At 39.7% G+C, this 22,371-nt stretch overlaps 1 protein-coding gene across 2 annotated transcripts in view; it reads left to right on the top strand.

The window, feature by feature from the left end:
• Positions 1–22,371, top strand: part of agap3 (ArfGAP with GTPase domain, ankyrin repeat and PH domain 3) — a 346,315-nt gene that overhangs the window by 107,850 nt on the left and 216,094 nt on the right. Inside the window, exon 1 of one of the 2 annotated variants that reach the window (XM_057856979.1) lies at positions 17,327–21,257. The exons of the other annotated variant lie outside the window; for it this stretch is intronic. Coding sequence (XP_057712962.1) covers positions 19,802–21,257 — 1,456 coding nt within the window. The 5' untranslated portion in view covers positions 17,327–19,801. Of the gene's footprint in view, positions 1–17,326; positions 21,258–22,371 lie in introns of those variants that run through there. 2 annotated transcript variants of the gene reach the window in all.

The raw sequence follows: 22,371 nt of genomic DNA, 5'->3' as shown, positions 1-22,371 counted from the left end.
AAAATATAGCCATTAAAGAGCATACGACTGGAGAAAAAAAGTCTTAGATGGCATTATTATGTGAATTAGAATCATATTTTGAGACGATTCGACTATATACAACAATTTAGCAAAGCGCAGATGACGAGAAATTAGTCTTTTAATCTGCCGGTTAGCCACGCCTACCATTATAGGGCTTTAGCATCCCCAACAGGTGGATGACGTCAGCGGTAGACTGGGCTCATCGGTTTTACTATTCAGCCCATTGAGGGGGAATTATTCATAACGAGGAAAACGCGACGAAGAGAGCCGCAAAATGTCATTGTTTCAGTCTCTCCAATATTTTTACAGGATATTCTTTTTATCCAAGTATTTTTCCCAAATAGCTATATAAATGGCTTGAGAAGGACCAGTCAGCCCGTCGAGGGGGAACTATTCACAACGAGAAAAACGCGACGAAGAGATCTGCAAAATGTCATTGTTTCTGTCTCTTTACTTCAATATTTTTACAGGATATTCTTTTTATCCAAGCATTTTCCCCAATTGCTAAATAAATGGCATGGTCATGACAAATAACAGTCTTGTGCTAAATGGAATATGAAATAATAAAAATGCATTTATTCAGGACGACATGGCAAAATTACTCCATAATGGTCAAAACTGTCGACTTCACCTTTACTGTCGCACCTCCAAAACGATATTTTATGACACCTAAATCGGACATACAGTGGGGAGAACAAGTATTTGATACACTGCCAATGTGTTTTCCCATTGGCATTGTATCAAATACTTGTTCTCCCCACTGTATGTCATTTCCCTTCCCCGGCTTCGGAGAATGTAAACAAAGCAAAAGGCGTGACAGCTAGCCGACATGCTAACCCGAACCGAGTGATGTTTCAAAGTCTTCCAAGCGGAAAGTCACACATAACTAGCCTGGATTATTTGACATGACGACTGGGTTGTTGATTGTCTTCACGGATGGGCAAACCGCCCGGCGGAGAGCAATTTACAGTTCGTTCCACGGAGGAGGGTGGCTGCAGTTGTTGTGCAGCTAATGTGCTGCTAATGTGCATGAGGAGAGCTTTTTACATGCCTATCTATGATCAAACGTAAGTAGTCCTTTATTTAAAGAAAGTTTCTAGTATTTACTTTGTAATAGCTGTATTAATATTTGACATAATACTAAACAAGATGTTTACTCACTTCCTCGTAAGTCCAATGGTCCCACAGTAGTCGGCCAATATCCACGGTGAATGGGAACCTTTTGAAACTCCAAAAAGGCGCATACGCCTCTCCCTCATACAGAATGATTTTTCTGCAGCCGTTTGGCTGGCGTGATGCGAAAAATAAACGTATTAATCCGCAAAATCAGCTGAATCCTTCGTCCTCATACACAACAGTACGCTGTATAGTGAAGAGGACGCCTTCCATACACGTCACAGCGCCCTCCTCCTCAATGCAAGACCGGAAGTCACTCATTTTCATGGCGCGGGATTAAAAAAACGAAATAAATATAGCGATCGCTTCCACACACATCCAAGCGGTCCATATCATTCAGGAGCATAAAATATGATATGAACATGCTTTTTCGTGTCACATGCACTTTAATATCTAAACCCCTGGCAACAAAAGTGAGTACACCCCTTAGTGAATACGTACATCCCTAAATGTTCAAATTGAGTACTGCTTGTCATTTTCCCTGCAAAATGTCATGTGACTCGTTACAGGACTGCTTGAAGAAGTGGGGGGTCAGCCTGTTATTGCTCAGACCATACGCCACACTCTACATCAAACTGGTGTGCATGGCTGTCACCCCATGAGGAAGCCTCATCTGAAGACAGTACACAAGAAAGCCCGCCTGTCTCATCAGACCATAGGACATGGTTCCAGTAATCCATGTGCTTTGTTGACATTTGTCTTCAGCAAACTGTTTGCGGGCTTTCTTGTGTACTGTCTTCAGAAGAGGCTGGAGAGGGGTGTAGGTTTTCATTTTGTCAGTATTGTCCCATGAAAAGATATACAGTAGTTAAATACTGTATCTGCAGAAATGCAAGGGGTGTACTCACTTTTGTGACACACTGTATACATGACAAAACAAGACATTTCACCTAATATTGAACAATTTTTAGACAATATCTTTTAGATGCTTATTGTTGAAAACAGTCAACAATTGCATCTCAGATATGACTAGAAAAAACCCCCACAAATTCACTGCTTTCACTCCCAAAACTTTAAAATTTTTTATTTTATTTTATAAGATCTTATTTCTTACCTAAAATTGCCATTGCGCTTGATAACACACATCACTTAAAGGCTAGGTGTTTTTCCCTACGTGTTTCAATTAATTTGCATTTGTGTCAAGCTATTTTTGAGTTCTAGTTAAGTTTCAAGTCTAAATTTAAAGTTACGATAAGATTTGGAGTTTTTGCTGTGTTCAAAATAAATGTATGATACCTGCTGTATTGGGGCACATTAGGCACCAGTGCCACTTGGTGTTTTATCCATCAATGACTACCGAGCTACTGAGTCATGTTTAATAGAAACCTAACCCGAGGGCTAACGTTACGTAAGAAAGGTACTGTAACGTTAATCTCATTTATTAGCACTACGTTAACTTAATTTTACCATAGGCTAGGCGGGCGGGTCGCGCGGTAGTGCCGGCCCACGTTTCGGGGGTGGTCATCAGTCGCATCATCCAGCCAGGGGTGCGGAAGTGTCGGCAGGGCAGCGGGTAGCTAGACAGGGGTAGTGTTATGCAAGCCCTGTCTTACAGTGAATACATGAAACAGTATTCACCTTGGTTTCCAGCTTGAAATGTGCCCACACTTTTGACATTTTCTGCTTTTTCTTGGTGCCTTTCTCTTCGCTTTCATCGACTTCTTCGCCGTTACCTCTATATTCAAGCGTGGTTGAAATGAAATGTATCTGCCGCCTCTCTTGTCTTCTTGTACGCACATGACTTCAGCGCATTGTGCCACATTAAAAGTAGTCTGGGCAAAACCTCATGCATAAAGCTGGCAAAATTAAACCATTCTTCGAGGCAGAGAAAATTCCTCGATCAATTTTTGAAATCGAGTTACTCCAATGATTTAGGTAATCGTTTCATTTCTAGATCATTGTATTTTTTGATTGATCGATTTGGTTGTAATTTATTTCTAGTTTAATTGGCTCTCAGTTGCTTTTAAATGGAAAAATGAAGATTTGAAGGAAAAAAAACTGCATTTTATTTAAAATCATAACTACAGAAAATGCACACAAATAATCCGATTATGATTTAGTAGTTTGCTCAATAACATTTCAGAAAATAGGCAAAAATGTTGAATACGTTCAAAAGTAAAAGTTTTTGCAAATTCTTTAATTCAATACAACATAATCAGTCTGCTTTCATGAAGGATTACACGACTCTGACTACATTTACAGGCTGAAATTCTAAGGCTATGGACAACTGAAGTTAAAATGTTCTGCAAAAGATTAATCAACTATCAAAATAGTTGTCGACTAGTGAAATTATCGATCAATTGTTGCACCCATCATGCACACATTCACCCTTGATTTGCATCTCTTATTATGGTCAATCATGACCTTAAACACGTAGCGGTACATGTGACATTATATGTAATTAATAGTCTTAAATTTCTCGGTAAAAAACTAATTCTATGTAAAGTGTAGAGATATTTGCTCCCATATGTTTGTTCATTGTACTACATTCATTTCTTTATCATTTTGTACCGGATAAGAGTTGCAACGCTCTCAGCTTCTTCTCTGAAGCAAGGTTATTAACAGATAGGAGCTGCCTAGTAAAATTCCACTTCTTGTGAGCCACTTCATGGTTTAAAATGAGGGCCTGCCTATTCGCATGAGAAATAACAAAACGCGTATGCGCTGAGAGTCCGGAGCAGATCTTTTTGAAGGCACCTGTTTGGGGCTTTCAGGAACATTTGTCCTGGCTTGCCAGCTTTGTATTATTTTTGCATCGATAAATGTATTCATCTTAGGTGATTATTGCTTTATTTTTGTTCCTTAATTGTGTGTCGTCATCTCATGTTCATTAAGAGAATTAAATAACCTGTAAAAGAGAAAATTGACTTTTTTCTTCTTCAAAAGCAAAACAAAAAAAATAGTGATTCAAATACTTACCGTTGACATAGTCCCGGCTTTCCTGTATACCATATAAATGATGTTTGTACTAGCAGTGCAACGGTTCGCGGTTCAAAACCGAACCGAACGGTTCGCCCTGTTCGGTTCAATATGCCTTTATGAACCGCGCCTTTTTGGTTTTGCAATGACAGTAATTTATTCCGAACGCTTGTGGAATGAATTGGTCAAACTCTGTGTGCCTGTGTGTGACGTGAAGCGCAGCTGTGGAGAAATTCCCGCCCCACGAGTAAATGTCCAATCGCTGTCAAGCACCTGTGTAATAGGAGCCGAGTAACGCCCTCTCTCGCTTACGAGCGAGGTGAAAGTGAAACAAGAAAGAAAACAAAAAAAGTTATGGCGAGCGGAGGAGTCGACAGACCGAATTTTGACGAAGCACCGGCTTCTTTCAAATCTGCGGTGTGGCAACATTTCGGTTTCCCCGTGGACTACAATGCAGACGGAGAGAAAATATTGGAAAAAACATAAAACAATTTGCAAGCATTGCTCAGCGCTTGTTCCCTATGCTAACGGCAAGACTTCTAACATGACTCAGCAGTCAGCACTTCAGCCGGCATCACCCACAGACATCGTTTTCTCAGAGCAGGACAACCCCGAAGATGACACCAGTGAAAACACACGGGTCTATAGAAGAGGCGTTCCAAAAGCCTTACAATATCAGGTCAGAAAAACACAAGAAAATAACCCACGCAGTGGGGATTTGCATGGCAAAAGACATGCAACCATATTCCGTGGTTGAAGATGCGGGCTTCTTTAATTTAATTGCAACGCTTGACTCGCGTTATATTGTTCCCTCGCGGACATATTTCGCCCACAACATAATCCCCGACATTTAAAAAATGGCACGCAAAGCGATTGAAGATGATTTCACGAAAGCACATAGTTTCGCCCTGACCACTGACAGTTGGACGTCCCGTGCTACAGAGTGCTACTACCTAACTGTGACGGTCCACTATAATTCATACGCCGTCCGTTACGTTCAAAATCTGCACGTTTTTCGTGCATTGCGTTTTTGTTTTTTTTTCATCCGTTCGGATTTGGTCACCGTTTCTGCAAGGAGCCAATGTTCGTTAATACTTGTATGACACGAGAAAAGTCAGACACGGAGAGGGAAGAGTGTTTGTTGAGACGCTGTAGCAAACGTGATGCTAGGCTAGGTGGCTCCAATTTCCTGACCGTGGCAGACATCATACAATCTACGCCTAGATATCTCATGCATATAGAACTACAAGCGAAATGACACTCGGTAGCGTTAGTAAACAGCCGCCATTTTAGAGCAGTATACTTCTCAGAAAGGCTGTTGTAGTAAACCTTCCGAGCGAACCTAAGCAACTTTTTATCCAAAATACTCCTAAATCGGCAAAATCTTGACTTGAGTCTATCTTTAAAGGATGAAAGAGTTATAAAATTTTCACATGTCGAAAGTAGACGGAAGGGAACTAAGGCAAAAACGGGAGCGATTTTATCAACTTCATCGGTTGATTCACAACATTAAATGACCTCCAAACATAGCAAAGGTTACTATGTTTTTTTTTTTTTTTTTTTTTTTTTTTTTATGAAAAAAAAACATGAAAGGTATCACCAGTTACTTTGCCAAGTAACTTTTTTACTACTGTGTGTGTATTTCAGTAGTCAGTCACTACACTTGCCAAAGAGCTAAGAGGCATTTTAACAGTCAAAAATGTTTACATTTTAAGTGTTTATTTCATTTTTTTAAAAGCAAAATAAAGGCAGTTTAAAAAAAAAAAAAAAAATGCAAAACGCAAACCGAAACCGAACTGAAACCGTGATCCCAAAACCGAGGTTCAAACCGAACCGTGGGCTAACTGAACCGTTGCACCCCTAGTTTGTACATAATAGTACATAATAATAATAATATCCCCTAACCCAAAAAAAAAAAAACATTCTGGGGAGTTTGAATTCAATAGTTCCACTTGATACAGTTACAGTATGTATGCCACAGGGGGATAACGGTAGCAAATTATATCTGAAAATCCAGTGCAGCTGCCTACACTTGTAATTAGGTGTCATAAATTATCCAACCGCTATAAATATTTAAAGCATATTTTGACATGTTATTCATCTACCTTTCTCCATTGAATGCCTTACTTGTGTAGGCATCACTCAGCATGTATACAGGCTTCGCTGTCAAAGGTGCAAATGAAAGTCAATGACTCATATTTCTGAGTTCAAACCAAAACGTTCAATTATTTTAGTTCAGAGAACGTATGATCATGCAACAGCACTCATAACAGTGTTTTTTTTTAGATAGACAACAAATTGATCTGCGATAGGAGTTGTTGGCTACATGTTTGCTACTGCCAGTGTGTCACCTTGACATGTTTTAATGAGCCGTCTCCCAGGAAATTACATTTACGATGCTGCAGTTACCGTATTACGTATGGACATTACATTCACAATATAGGCCCACATTGCATTAATAATTCTGCTAAGAGAAAAGGATCAATTTTGGGTGTGTGAAAAAATATCAGATACAGTGATCCCTCGTTTTTCACCGTTAATGGGGACCAGAACCCGCCACGATAAGTGAAAAACCGCGAAGTAGCGCCCCCCACCCCACCCCCAAAAAAAAGAATAATATGTTAATAATATGTTTTTGTGTGTTCAATTTATTTATTCAGATTTAGCATTGGAAATATACAGTGGGGAGAACAAGTATTTGATACACTTTCCCATTGGCACTGTATCAAATACTTGTTCTCCCCACTGTATATGTGTATTTTAATAAATGGTTTTTAAGCACGTCAAATGTAATGATAATAAGTTTTAAACATGCTACTGCCCCACCGAATTATTTTGAAACAAGAATAAAGTATTAAAATGCTTGTCTGTATTAAATGCTTCATTGAATGAGGCTACGTCTAAACTAGGACAGATAATTTTCTCCAGGGTATTTTGCCAACTAGTTTTATACCTGTCCTCACTTACGTTTAAGGTGTGTTTAAGGCCCCCCCTGCTTCTGCAAGGTACGCCTGCATTTGCGCAAACTACACATGCGTAGAAAGGAACAGCCTCGTATGTTACGTCATCGCCCGCGCGGTTTACCTCTAAACCGGAAACTCATTACTCGCCGGCAGCAAATTTTTAAATTACTACACCTTCTAGACTGTCATTATTTTGTGATCTTTTTTTTGTTCGTGAACACAATTAAACGCATCACACAGGAGCGAAAGTGAAGGAAGAGCACGCTCGGCTTTTATGAGCAGTCGCAGAGTTGTGATTGAAATAAATCTTTAGAAAACAACGAAAGCCTGGCATCGTTACTTGGGATGTTACAATCGATGCTCAGTTGCGCTCTCACCACTTGGAAAGTAACTAGTGATGCACGATAATGCATTTTTCAACCGATACCGGTAATTTCCTCCTCGTTCCAACCGATAGACGATAATTCTATTCAAAGATTTATGTAAAATTTTAAAGTACTGTATACAAAAGGGAAAATGCTACTGTGCAAAAATATAATTTATTGCTCTTTTTTTTTCAACATCAAATCTGAACAAGTAGTAAATTCCAACATCTAAATAAAGACATTGTCTGACATTGTGCAATGGTAAACTTTTGGCAACAATTACTTACAGAGTAAATATCTAAGTTGCACAAAAATGCCTTTAAAAGTAAGCCATTCCTAACATATAACATTATTACCCTGCAAAAACACACCTCCTTAAAAATAGTTAAATTCCCTTGTTTTCAATGTAAATCTATTGGAAATAAGTGAAATTATCTGCCAGCGCTTCAAGTATATTTCACTCAGAATTCTTGAAGAAAAATAGCTAGCTGAAAATAAGCTTAACAGCCTTATTTTTAGCAATAAATTATTATACTAAATCCTACAAAAAATGTCAGAAATGCTCTTTATTCAAGAATAGGTGTGGTTCAAAACATTATTTGAAAGCATTTTTTCTTGATTTAGGTGAAAATTGACCTTTTTTTTTAATTTTTTTATTTAAAAAAAATTTTTTTTAAGATGTATTAGCTTAATAAGAACAAATGGCAATATTTTCTTCAAGTAAGTGGAATAATCTGGCGCATTCATCTGTCACTAGTCTTTAACACACAAAACAAGATGGGGAAAAAGCGGCACGTAATATTACCAGCCTATATTATCCGTCTAACAACTAATCCGGATAATAGGCATACTCGTGTAGCCGGCATGCCGTATAGTCCAACTAATTACACGTTTAAGGCCACTGTAACACAGTGCAGATTTACACCGCGGCAAATTACAACAACAGTGAGAGTGCCAATCGATAATTTTCGTAAATATTTTTTAATATATTGGGACACTTATATTGGAACTCATTAGATTGCCCATAACAATCCAAGGAAGACCATTGGGATTCATCAGTTATGATTGGAGGCCTCCGGCTGCTTGTGATGGCAGCAATGATGTCACATGCCGATCCTCTTGACAACACCGACAGTTTTCCTCTCATTTGTGCGTCTGTAGACGCATCGATTTCCTCTGTGGTGTTCGCACGAGGCTAAATCTGAAGCGTGACATCAATAGCTATGAACCGAATGTGTTTTGTTGTTCTTATATTACACCTGAGTGAGTCAGTTTTGTCACTTGTATACAATGCAGGTGACAAATTTATTTGTGGGCTTCTTCTATAGACGCAATCAGTTGTTGTATGAAAACATCATTTGTATTCAGGGAGTCTTTGAATTACTTGATAGCTAGAAGAAAAAAAATTAACTAGCAGATGCAGCAACAATGTAATGGCTTCATTTCATTCAGGTTAACATATTAAGATAACGTCTTGAAATAACGTTTTTTTTTTTTCTTTAAAAAAAAAAAAAAGATAATTTTTTAGATGTCAGACACCAAAAACACAGCATATACTAAGTCATTTGGGAGATTTACAGTCTTCCATCATCACATTATTAGAGATGGTGACATTTTTTTAATGTCTTTATCATTTGTAATGAATTATAATCAACCCATTAATTTAAATTAACATTTTCTGATATTGTTATTATTTTGGGTTAACTAATAATGAAATAATTGAGAAATTCATAAGAAAAAAAAAATACAAGGCATGCATAATGGCAGTACATACGCATGCTGGGTAGTTTACGTACTACTACTAGGATACTACAAAGACAGTGTTCGATTTCACCTACAGTGTGTGCGGATTTTTTGCATTGGGAATATAAAGCTTTTGTATCATAATGCAAATCCCCGCAGCCAGATGGCGCAATGACACACAAACACATTAAAATGTCTGATAAGCCTCGGTTTAATGCCCACTTTTTGCAGCACTCAGATAAATTGCACACGAATATCCAACAGCGTTCTGCACGACGCCAGCTCAACAACAACAACAAACAATAATACGGCTACAATGCAAACTATTTTAAGTCCTCCACGGTCTAAATCTGCAACTAACTTTTCCTCGCTAGGCACTATTATAAACTATCATAATTGTCTTCATTTTCGACCACGAAATTAATTTTAGAAAATTTCGCTGTATTTGTAAAGAAACAATCGCTAATTCATTTTGCGCCATGTTAACACCTCCTCTGTCAACCGTTGTCAACTTTTCCGTACCAATTGCAACTTATGCAATGTGATCTTGTGGCAAGCAAGGTGTCAGGTGGTTTTATTGGGGGGGGGGGGACTTTTTCAACATGTATATATTTAATCTCCAAAATTTAAATATTCTATTCTATTCTATTCTATTCTATTCTATTCTATTCTATTCTATTCTATTCCCCCAACACCAGGGGGTGCTGCAGCACCCTCAGCACCTCACTTCCCGCACCACTATCAGTCACTGCCATTGTTGGCGACATACAGGATATAAATTATCACTGACAGCCTTCACAGTCAGAATGGATTGGACGGCAATCACCGTCATTGACACTGAAACATTGCTAACCCTCATTTAAATGGATTGCATATCTATCGCTGTCTATACGGGTTATTCGGTAAATGTAACAAATATTACAGTACTGCTGGTCATGTAATTTTTTACCATACTTTCCCCACCTGTTTCTAAATAAAGATTTTAAGGTGTGATGAAATACAGAAGCAATTTACTTTGCTGACTTAGCAGACCATATTTTGGAAACAAATCCATCCAAAAATGAGACAGGAAAGGCTTAATAATGAAATTAGATACCAATTCGTCTTCCTTTCTCAGCTGCCTTAGCAAGTTTTTGCATTCTGCCAGTATGCTATCCATAGGCTTTCTATTATCTTGCTGCTGTGTGACAGCTGTGTCATTTTATCAACATGCACCATCTAGCAGGACTAGAAAGTTGGGCATGATCTGAAATTTCAGGCAAAAGTGGGTGTTCCCCTTTCATTGTTTTGGTTGGAATAACTATGAAATGGTTAAAAAAAAGACAAAGAGAAAGCAAAATTTGTTTTATACATGTAAAATTACTAGGGCTGTCAAATTTATCGCGTTAACGGACGGTAATTAATTTTTAAAATTAATCACGTTTAAATATTTGACGCAATTAACGCATGCTTGCCTCAAACAGTTTACAATGACGCCGTTTTAGCACATTGAAAGCGAAAAGGCAGAGAAATGCAAGTGAACACAGGCGTTCATTGGACCGCGCCTTTTATTGGCTTAAGCTTTGGTAAATCTTTCACAACAAATATAAGAATTGTGGCAAACAACGTGGGGGAGAATGAAAGGAGACGATCTTTTCCTTCACACGCTTAATTGAATACAATGCAGAATAGGGGTGTGACAATACATCGAAATGTTGATATATCGTGATACTTTGTATCCCTAAAGGTTATCGATATGCTCCTGCCAAGAATCGCGATATCGTTTTAAAAAGGTGTCACTGTTTTAAAAAAAAAAAAAAAAAAAAAAAAAAAGGGAACCAAAATCTGCTACCAAAATCTTCCACCATAATAGTGTCTCAGTTAACTATAAGGCTGCATTGATGGTGCTTGACGCCCAATCATCTAGACTGGGAACATTTGTTCATTCACGGGGTGACGTGGCTCAGTGGTAGAGTAATTGTCCCCCAACCCAGAGGTTGTGGGTTCGATTCTCCGCCATGATGAACACGTCTAAGTGTCCTTGAGCAAGACACTGAACCCCACGTTGCTCCTGGTGCTGCGTCACCAGTAGGTGGATGGTGAGATAGTGTAAAGCGCTTTGAGCGCCTTGAAAGGTGGAAAAGTGCTATATAAGTGTAACACCATTTACCATTCATTCGAAACAAGAGCATTTACAGTTATTCTGTCCGATTTTCAGGGCATTTACAGGTCATTTCCTGTTGAGTTTGAGTTGCTGCCTATTGATTTGGGTGATTCCCAGGTCACTTCCTGTTCTATAACTCAAAATAAACAGGAAGTGACCCATAAAATACTCCCAAATCAACAGGAAGTAACTGAAAATCAACAGGTAAATGACCTTAAATGGCCCAAAATTACCTCATTGCCTGGCATTGGCTGCTACTGATGGCCATAGATGTTCAATCCGTTTGAAGTGGGAGGGATGGGAGCGAATTTGTTCATTCGCTGCCACCCTCGCAGTTCAAATGGATTGGATGTCTCGTAGTGATAAACTCATTCAATTCACAGCATAAGCTTGTTTTTCTGTTTATTAGTTGTTTGTAGAATATTCTAGAATGATTTCCTGACCAATGTATCGATAATCATTGTATCGCCATATCGTCAGATCATTGTTATCGTGAGGTTCCCACTCCTAACGCAGAAAATACTGTATACCATTTGCAGTCACTACTAACAGTCATGGTTGCCCAACTTCCCATCATGCATTTGGGCGGAGCAGGAGACGATCTTTTTCTTAAAACGCTTTATTTAACACAACGCAGAACATATTGTATACCATTTGCAATCACTACTGACAGTCATGGTTGCCCAGCTTCCCATCATGCATTTGGGTGGAGCACGAGAAGATCTTTTTCTTAACACACTTAATTGAACACAACGCAGAACATAATGTATACCATTTGCAGCCACCACTGACAGTCATGGTTGCCCAACTTCCCATCATGCATTTGGGCGGATCAGTTAAGTCGCTACAGTATCATTTAGTGAAAGCACAACAACAAAAATATTCCTATCTCTCAAAAAAATAATGTTCACAAAAAGAAAAGCGCTCAGTGCAAAGAGAACTAGCATTCCTAATCAAAATAGCTATGCAAAATACACATAAAACTTACTCAGACTTTGCCTTGGCTAGATCTCTAATTAATCTAAAACTCGCCATTGACACCTTGTGGTGTATTTCAATCACTACCTTACGTAGTTAAAGACACTGTGGAAGAACGGCAGGGAGCCCATGTGACGTCCCGCTCAGCGACGTCAACCATGGCGAGCTATTAGTTTATTTTTTGATTGAAAATTTACAATTTTTATTAAAACGAAAACATTAAGAGGGATTTTAATATAAAATTACTATAACTTGTACTCAAATTTATTTTTTAAGAACTACAAGTCTTTCTATCCATGGATCCCTTTTACAGAAAGAATGTTAATAATGTTAATGCAATCTTGTGGATTTATTGTTATAATAAACAAATACAGTCCTTATGTGCAGGAACATGGATTTATTGTTATAAGAAACAAATACAGTACTTATGTACAGTATGTTGAATGTTTATATCCGTCTTGTGTCTTATCTTTCCATTCCAACAATAATTTACAGAAAAATATGGCATAATTTAGAGATGGTTTGAATTCCGATTAATTACGATTAATTAATTTTTAAGCTGTGATTAACTCTATCAAAAATTTTAATCGTTTGGCAGCCCTAAAAATTACACATGCCGTCATTTTCATTTTTTGACATGGCAACCATTTCATAGCACCTTTCAAATAGATCTCTCGCTCCCCTTAGGAGTTGAGCACCCCAGCCCAGTAAAAAAAAGGAACTGCAGGAAATGGAAATAGGACTGAAAATCAAGTAGAGCTCTGACGGTTGTATGCAATGGTGTCAGGCACGAGAAGCCCATGCGTGATCACAAATGTGCACGGCTCACATGACTCATGTCCTCGTAGTGACGAGGCGGCTCTTAAAGCTCCCGATTACGTGGCTTGGACACGTCGCAAAAACAATCTGCCAGTCTGCACCCCTTGTGGCTCATGGCATCTGTCTTTTTCTATCTACAGGGCGCAGCGCTGTATGTCATGTATGCAATATGATATGGATCTTTATTTTGGATTTTATTCAGTTGCACAGCTGTATGTAATGGATTGCAGTGGAGAGTTCTATTGATTGTGTGGAATTAATTGTTGGCTGTTACGAAATGAGAGAAAAAACCAACAGAGCAGTTGTCTATTCCGTTTCCTCTTGTTTGCTGTCAAAGGAATCCCAAACAGACATAATTTTGTGGAAGTTGAGCTACTGTAAATCCACACAAAAACCTTAACCCTGGCATATTGGACACAGGAGTTCACATGGTCCAAATTGTGATCGTTTCATTCCATGATCTCAAGTGATCAATTTCCTCCATAGTTAATCAAGGGGAAGTTGTATGCATTGAAAGCATGAATTGAATTCCATTAAAAAGTACAACAACCTACAGCCCAATTAGTAATTCCAATCATATGAAAAACAACTGAGGCAAAAAAAAAGGTTTTGCAGTGGATTAAAAACAATAGCATTTGATATCAAAAGTTGAATATGAGGCACATAATTGAAAATCAACAAGATATTGTAAACACCCCAATGTTTTCCTTTAATAACATATATAATAACATATCCTTACCGTTCCAATACATTTGGACATCAGTCTTGTACACATGTACTCATGTTCCAACAGGACTACACCTGAAACGTCAAGGACAAAATCGGAAAACTTGCAGGTTTTATAAGCATATCATTCCCGTGGTCAGGGCTCGGCAATTGACTTTGGATCAGCATTGCAAAATTTCTGCCTGGCAAGAAGTTTTTCTATCCCGACTGCAGTTCAGCACCAGTTTGAGAAGCTTAGTCTTCAAGCAGAAGATAAAAAGGCTCACAAACTTGAAGTCTGTACGGCTAAAGCTTTATCGCTCTCCAAAGCTTCCGCTGAATTGAGCTTTCATTGATGCAGAGTTCCAGTGCAGCCATCCAGATAAACTTGGCTTTGAGCAAATACCTGCTCTAGAATTTTGTGTCGTAATCAGTGTTGGCAGTAGCCAGCCTTCCGACTGGGACAACTGACATTTAATCATTATGGTCGAGATGTGTGGCAAGTGTCAAACAAATGTACTGTTGCATCATTCAATGCAACTTCTCCCAGTTCAAATGGATTGGACATCTATCACCATCAATTGTAGGCAATGAGTTAAATGTAGGGCATACTTAGGTATGCTGCAATAGTCTACAAATGGTTGACATAGAACATTTTCAGTTACTGAGATTCAGTGAAGGAAAGTAGAGATAAGTGGAATAGAAAATTAAACAAATTCAGAAGTTAAATAAATCTGTGAGGACTATGAAATGTTATATCATAACTAAATTGCTCCAAGTAAGCCTTGCAATGGCTGTTGTAAATTCAATCTAAGAGTATGACCTTGTGTGTTATTGAAGCATTTATATACGTGACCGGTGTGTCAGCGCCGCTCCGCATTCCGCTCCCACCAGGTCGGGACGCGAATCCGCGCACCGTGACGCTTTCACTCAGCAGGTAGGGACGTTAACCATCGGGCCAATAAAGCACGACCAGTGGTACAGCCGTCAGCGTCCACTACATGAAGGAATCGGCAGGGAGGTTTCCACTAAGCTTGAGAACGATACACCGATACGACCGGATTTCCGGTTTTACAGGGGGGAGATACAGCTGTATCGATAGTAAACTTACCATTCGACAGTAATTAGCCATTAAAATTCAATGAACCGATAGTAGAGATAGAATTCGGCTATCGCGAGCACAAGAATCGGCTTCTAATGCCTAGTTCAATGCATTGTTTTATATGATAACAATTTAGCTTTTACTTCACATGCTGCGCTTGTGTCATTCACCACACAGCGCACTTAGATTGAGACCGCACGCATATAATATGGACAAGTACCACTCACAGTCGTGGTTGCCTCAACTTCCCATGCATTTCGGCAGAACCGTTACTTGTTGCCGTCATTACCCGATCGTCATGGGCGTGTCATAACAACGCAAGAGCTAACAAAACCACAGTAACGCATGCTCCGTAGCGTTTTCTTCACAGCCCAAAACGAAACTTGTAGTGGCAACGAAGCAATATGGTAAAACAATGGACAGTTTGAGCACCGACGACAGCAACGTGCAGCGATTGATTTTCAACGCATCCAGGAAAACAAAAGTCGGACTTTGAAGTGATGAAGGGAGCCAGATCTGTTCGCATGGGACAGAGCTAGTGTGAAGTGTGGAGCGGTACAGAGATCGTGAGTTTTTAACCCTGAAAAATAACACTACAACGGTGGAAAGGGCGGTGCGACCCTCTGGAGATTTTGTTTCCACAAAACGCAGTCTACTTAAACATGAACATGTGGATTAGTTGGTCTTCCTCGAGAAAAATCTGCCCTTCAAAAAAGATATGGACAGTGATAAGGAATAAAAAATGTGGAAGCACTGGCATAAGTGAATGACTTTGCTGTGTATAAGGTTAAAGTAATGATTATTGACCTGTCTGTCTAAAATGCTATGTTTTTATTCCCCCAATTATACCAGTGGTAAAGCATAATTTATTATTTATTTATGATAACACTAGCAGGTTTAATGCTTTTTTTCTAGAGCTGCTGCATATAATTAATATTTTTTTGTTTGTAAAATGTTTACGTTGAAAGTTTTCACTTAAATTACTTACCTCTTTTGTTCAAAACACCAGGAAATACAGTAATTGAATTACTGCACTTTTATTTTATTATCAATCCCATCCAAAAAAAATGATGGTCATATAGTAAGCCTTATTTTTTTTCATAAAATAATAAAATATAACATTGGTATGAAATTTTGATGTTTAATTTTGCTATTAGAAATGTGGTCTTTTTTATATGTTTAAAATACTGTACGAACACACACAACAAATGTTTACTATCTTATCGTTCTCACTCTGTATCGAACCGTATCGTTCTTAAACTGTATCCAATCGTATCGAATCGCTCGGCCTTAAAAATGTATCGTTTTTTAATCGAACCTGTGTATCTAGATACATATCGAATCGGCTTAATGCCAGAGATTCCCAACCCTAGTTTCCATGCTCCGCTACGGACCTGCGTGTACGCGTAACATATATACCGTACAACCTAAATAATTCAAACAGTTGTTCAAGTGTTCTTTTTTGCTGTCTGTTTCTCTCCAATACGTGTAGTATCATCAGAAAATGATCAACTCTCTTTTCGTGCTTGTAATTTGTCAAAACAAAGCCAGGTAAATGACTATCATTCACAATCTCGCTCTCTCTCTCTTTTTGACACATAAACATTCTTGTGTGTATGTAGTATAGACTGCACAGCAATTGAGGAAGCACAAACACGCTTGTCCAGTTTTTGTAAAAAACCCGCCCAGCCACTATCAATGTGCTCCTGCTTACAAGGGGTAGAAATGTTTGGCCGCAGGACAGAAGAGACGAGAGAATCTGTTACCTGCTCTTCTCTTTGTTTTGGAGGAAGAGTTAGCTAGCACCTGGCATCAAGCTCCTTTTCTTTCTGGACGGATCCCAAACAAAGACGAGAAGAGTGGATTATCTTTAATCCCATTAGCCTTTCTCATGACGTGGGACCCTGCTGACTACACCTGCAGCGCCAAGGACAAAACAGTCCCCGCTTCTTTCCGGAATCCATTGTGGTAGTCACCAGGAGTTAAGGAGTAACATGCTGAATCTGAGGTCGAAGAAGCTGATGAGAGACCTTTTTTTATGGCTATGCTGATCACAGTTAGGCTAGATGTAGATTATGTTGCTGTGCTTTGGGAGTCGAAGGCGAAATCGACACCAATGGAGTGAAAAGGACCCTTTGCTGGTTGATGAGCCATACAACATTCCCAATCCCTACTTCCTGGACACAGGTAAATAACAACAGTAGTTCAACATACTGTACATCACCCTGCACTCCATATTAGAGCTGGGAATCTTTGGGCACCTAACGATTCGATTACGATTACGATTCAGATGGTCCGATTCGATTCTAAAACGATTATTGATGCACCCCCCCCTTTTTTTTTTTTTTTTTTTAAATATTTTGTACATTTGTTCCAAAATTGTTCAAAAATACTCTCAGGCTAAACCCAACTACTATTTCAGTATCAAGTTAACATATAGCAGTAAACAAATATACAAAAATAACGGTAAATAAAAAACTCCAGTCCCCATTCTGTATCAGCAGCTTTAAACTACATTCAATTAATTTAATGTTGTGAATCAACCGTTAAAGTTGTTAAAATTGCTCCCGTTAATACATAATTTCCCTTTTGTCAACTTTCGACATGTGAAAGTTTTAAAACTATTTTAAAGATAGATTCAAGTCAATATTTTACCGATTTAGGAGTATTTTAGGTAAAAAGTTAATTAGGTTTGCTTGGAAGGTTCGCTACAACAGCTCTAGCTTTTTGTAGATGTGCTGCAAACGCTACCGCTACCGTAGTGCATCTAGTCTTATATAAATGATATCTACCGTAACATTATGTGGATGACGTACTTTTGTAGCAGCTTCAGGTATGTTGTTGTGTTTTTTTATCTCGTGGCATGAGTTGAGCTAGAGCCGTGAGTTGAGCATTGGCATTACCCGAGGGGCCGGGTAATGAGAAGCATGATGTTTAGCTACTCTCGCTCCGTTGCTCATTGACCGCGCGGCGCGCTGAGTGTGTTGTACTTCCGCTTTACTTGGCATATTTCAATAATCGGAATTTGGATGTTTGTGAATCGTTCTCGAACCTTCCACGGCCGAATGGCGAATAATCTAAGAATCGGAAATTTTGCACACCTCTACTCCATATAGTTGGGTTCATTCAAATTTACCTGCATGCACGCTATGTCTGTTAACTCAAAAGTCTCCGAATACCACAGTCCTCTCTGCACCGAAACCCAAGACAACTTCCTGAACCCCCTTGGAATGTTTTTAATTGTTGTCATTTAGTCTGCTGATAACATACTAGCACACAAAGGAACTCACTGTTGTGAAACCTCCACCACCTGGGCTTGTCATTACCCATAAACTAACTAATCAAATTATCACATCACAACAAAAACTACAACAAAAACCTAATTTTGCCTTTTTGATGCTCAACCTGATTTCTTCTGTGACATTTACATCTTACTAATTCTAAAGGTACAGTTAAGCATACCATCCATGAAAATATTTGCCTGTCACCATGTTGTTCTCAGCCTGTACACTGTACACCTAAATACTACAAACTTTTCCTAATAATCAATCCTAACTATCAATATGAACCGAACTTGATTGTTGGCGCCTATTCAAGGAAAAATTGATCATTGTTGGATAGGTTTACGAAGAACTCAAACAACTTAAAAACCTTTTATCTCAATTATCTTTGCTTAATAAAATGAATTGAAATTCCATTAATCCTTTCAAGCCAGTTCTCCCACACACACTGCAAAAAAGCCAAACACTTAAAAAAAAATCTTTTACAGTTGCCATTTTGGCAATATTTGGAAGATAAGAAAAAATGCAACAACCAAATTCAGTCATGTTTTCTCTTTCTAGCCACTAGGGGTCAGTGCCCTTGCTCTAACCAAGTAGTAGCCGGAATGCTGAGTTGCAAATGTTGACTCTCTGCAAACCCCAATCTTGCTTGATTTTCATAGAGTAATGCATTGTGCATCACAAACTTTGCAGATCCCCCCCCTATATATTGCTAAATTGACCATTTTTTAATATGGAAACAAGAAAGCGGTAGTCACAATTTCCCACAATTTTCCCACCCCAAATAGTACCCCTATGTGGTTTCACATATTAAATGTTTGTCTATGAAGTTGAAGGCATTTTTCCGTCACTCAATTGCAGAAATGTGAAAGAACTCCAGTAACTACAGAATATCCTGTCACCCTTCATTAAAAATGCCAAAGTATCACCCCCCTTCCCATTTTTCCCCTGCATTTGGGCAGAACATGGTGTCCTGGCTGACGCCGAGTGCAGCCTTTGGTAATTTCAACATTGTATGTTAGTGTGTGTGTAATCAGCTCCCAATCTCATGTTTGTCTATGTCTCCAAGCAAGGAGCAGAAAAGCAGCTCTGAGGAAAGAACCAAGGGGGCTTTTGGGATCCACTCCTTGTTTTCCATGTGTTCCCGGAGGTTACATGGCTCTGCTTGAAAGTTCAGAGACACACACTCCCTCAGCTCAGAGATTAAAGGGGCTTGTCTGCAGCACTTGCAACAAGAGCTGCTCACAGTTTGCAACTTGCCCGAGAGGAGGGATGAGTGGTTTTTAGAAACTTTTACAGTCATGACTTTGACAAACTGTGTGGAAGTTTTTTTTTTTTTTTGTTCATCGGCTTGTGTTCTCACCGAGTAGAACAAAGTCTGCTTAGAACATGGCGGCCGTTTAAGTGCTTATGTGAGGATGCAGGTGGCAGGGAAGCTCTGTCCCAACTTGTTTGAAGTCTTCTCCCATGTCAAAGGTGAAGGATTATGCGTGGAACTGGAATTTGGTCTTCAAAATGAGGCATGCCAAAAACTACTCGGGCGGCATTTTTTTCTGTACCCTCTGAATTAGCATGGGTACAGTACCATGCTATTCCCCAGCAGTGGGACAGCGGATGCTACAGTTGGCCGTCAGCAGCAGGGGAAAATCACCTTCCACATCTCTGTAACCCTGAAGGAAACACAGGAGTATCAGCCAGCGTCTGAGTTAGGAATGGGCTGGGTGGCACCTCGCACCCTGGTAGACAATTGCCGGCCAGGAGGTGAGATCATGGAGAACAGTCACAGACACATCCTTGACAGGTGTCCATCCCTGAGAACAGGGAGTCTACGTCGAGAGGTGGTGCTGGAGGAAAATGAGGAGGAGGTGGAGGAAAAAATGAAGAGTGACAGGTTGAAAAGACATCCCTCAAAGAGCCTAGGTAACTCTTCAGATATCACAGAAGCAGACACCCAGGACTTGCATAACTACCACGTCAATGTCCATGCCCGAGGGCTGGCCTTTGGCGGCCACGGCGCGGTCACAGGACACACGCTGCCTCGGGCTATGCTACGCAGAACCCATCAGGATGAGGCCTCACCCTGCAGGAGGACTATGAGCATGTATGGTGAACCGGCGGAACAGAAAAATGAGCCTCAGCCCGAACGACTCCGGAGGCCGAGGAGCGTGTGCATGCTTTTGGGCCCTGGCCCAGTTGTGGAGCATGGCAAGCAAAACTCCCTGAAAAGGAATGGTGCGTTGGAGGCCAGCCAGCTGTACAGGAGCAGAAAAGCTGAGCTGAGGGTTGTAGATGGTCTCAATCCGGTCGCGGTTCAACGAGTCCCGGTTTCTGCAGAGGTTATCCCCAGAGTTCGCCACAGAAGCATGAAGACCCGGCCTCTTAGTATGACTGTCCTGGAGCTCAGAAAACGAGCTTCTGAAAATGACATAAGTAGGCAGCAGAGCAACACTGGCCATGATAGTAGTAACTTCCTAAAAGGAGCCTTCCGTTGGAAGCTATTTTTAAAAAGCTCTCCGGATAAGAACAAGGAGAGTGATGTTGTCAAATGTACTAAATCTTCCAAGTCAGTGAAATCAGATGCCCCAAAAAGTACACTGAGCTCATTGAGGCGAAGCCTGAGTATGCGAATTCGGAGGACTCGGCCCCGGGAGAAAGTGACCCCAGGGTTTGAAGGCCCTACACGGGAACCCTCTAATGGGAAAACTGTTGATCTAATGCCTCCTCCCCCTTTCTCATACCTCACGGGGAGAACGCTACCGCCATCCGGTGAGCAGGCCGAGGATAAGGGTATGCAGTTCGTCCAGTACCGGAGCAGGGGCAAGGTCAAGGTGATGGAAGTGCCCCTGTGCTCGACTAAATTGTCCAGACCAGCTCCAGAGGAGTTGAGCATTTGGCAGCTCATAGCCAACCGCTTCAGGAGGAAAGAGCAGCCAGACAAATTCGAATCGAAAAACTCAGGGCAGCATGTGCTGACTCTGAATAATAAGTCACTGCCGGTCGCCATAGAGACACTAGCAGACACGGAGTGTAATAAAGGTCAAGGTAAGACCTGGAAGACTTGATTTCTATACTCAATGTTTCACTCACATTGCATCTCCAATCCCCGCCTCCACTGGTTGCTGTAAAAAAAGTCTAAAGTGCCCTTTTTTCCCCCTCTATGTAGAAAAGGCAAATGAAAAACACATGGAGAATTTGGGTTTGGGTGGCATTCAAAAACATGTGGAGTGCTTTAGGAATTTCTATTTTAGGGGCTGTTTCCGTCCATTCGCTACAACTTTACCTCACATTCAGTTTGTTAAGTTTGATCCGTGTGACGGCAAAATTAGTAGGCTTAGACTCTCAGGGATTGTAGGAAACTCTTGCATATAGCATTTTTTATATCCTAGACAAAAAAATAGTATCTCTATTGGCCTTTCAGAGGAACAAGCCCAAAGTAGCTGTGTTTAAAGTGTAAGTGGCTGTATGAGGGATGGTTGTGGCAGGCTAATGCAGCTAAATTGAGATGGCTAGGGCAGAGGAGAAGACTTAAGCCGTGGTGTGTAAAGGTTAACTCTTTACGGTGTTTTGTTAAATACTTGCACTCTGTGCCACGAAGGTGATTTGTGTTGGCCTTGTCACACCAAACGATTTTCCAAACTTTTATGCAAACGTTATCTCAAACATGACTCAGTTTCACTGATTACAAGTTGCCTTTTGCATTAAGCTGTTTTACATTCTCATAGTTACAAACTCCAAATGAATCCCAGAAATATGAGTCGAAGAACACAGCTTTTTGTTTGACACAATACTAAAGTATTCATTAAAATTTATATTTATTGACTAGGATTTAAGTTTGCCAACTCCCTGGACAAAAAGTAAGGCACACCTCATCGGTAGAGCTGAGCTTTTTTTTTTTTTTTTTTTTTTAAACTAAAACCTACATTAGGTGCATATTTGAGCGATAAAGGCACATTGAAAAACAATAATTATCAGCTAATACAACATATAAAAATATAATAAAATATTTGTCCTTCTCAATTTAAAACTGTATAATTTAGCACTTAAGGTCCTGAGTCTGTTTTTGGTGCGTTTTTCGACAATTTGTTTTCTCTTTATAGCATGTAAAATTTCAACATGCCCTGGTTATCTTGCCTGGTATAATTTTCTCAGCACTACG

This window comes from Corythoichthys intestinalis, chromosome 14 (assembly GCF_030265065.1).
Source record: "Corythoichthys intestinalis isolate RoL2023-P3 chromosome 14, ASM3026506v1, whole genome shotgun sequence".
NCBI lineage: Eukaryota > Metazoa > Chordata > Actinopteri > Syngnathiformes > Syngnathidae > Corythoichthys > Corythoichthys intestinalis.
The sequence above is the reverse complement of the archived record's forward strand: the minus strand, read 5'-3'. Positions and strand labels throughout refer to the sequence as shown.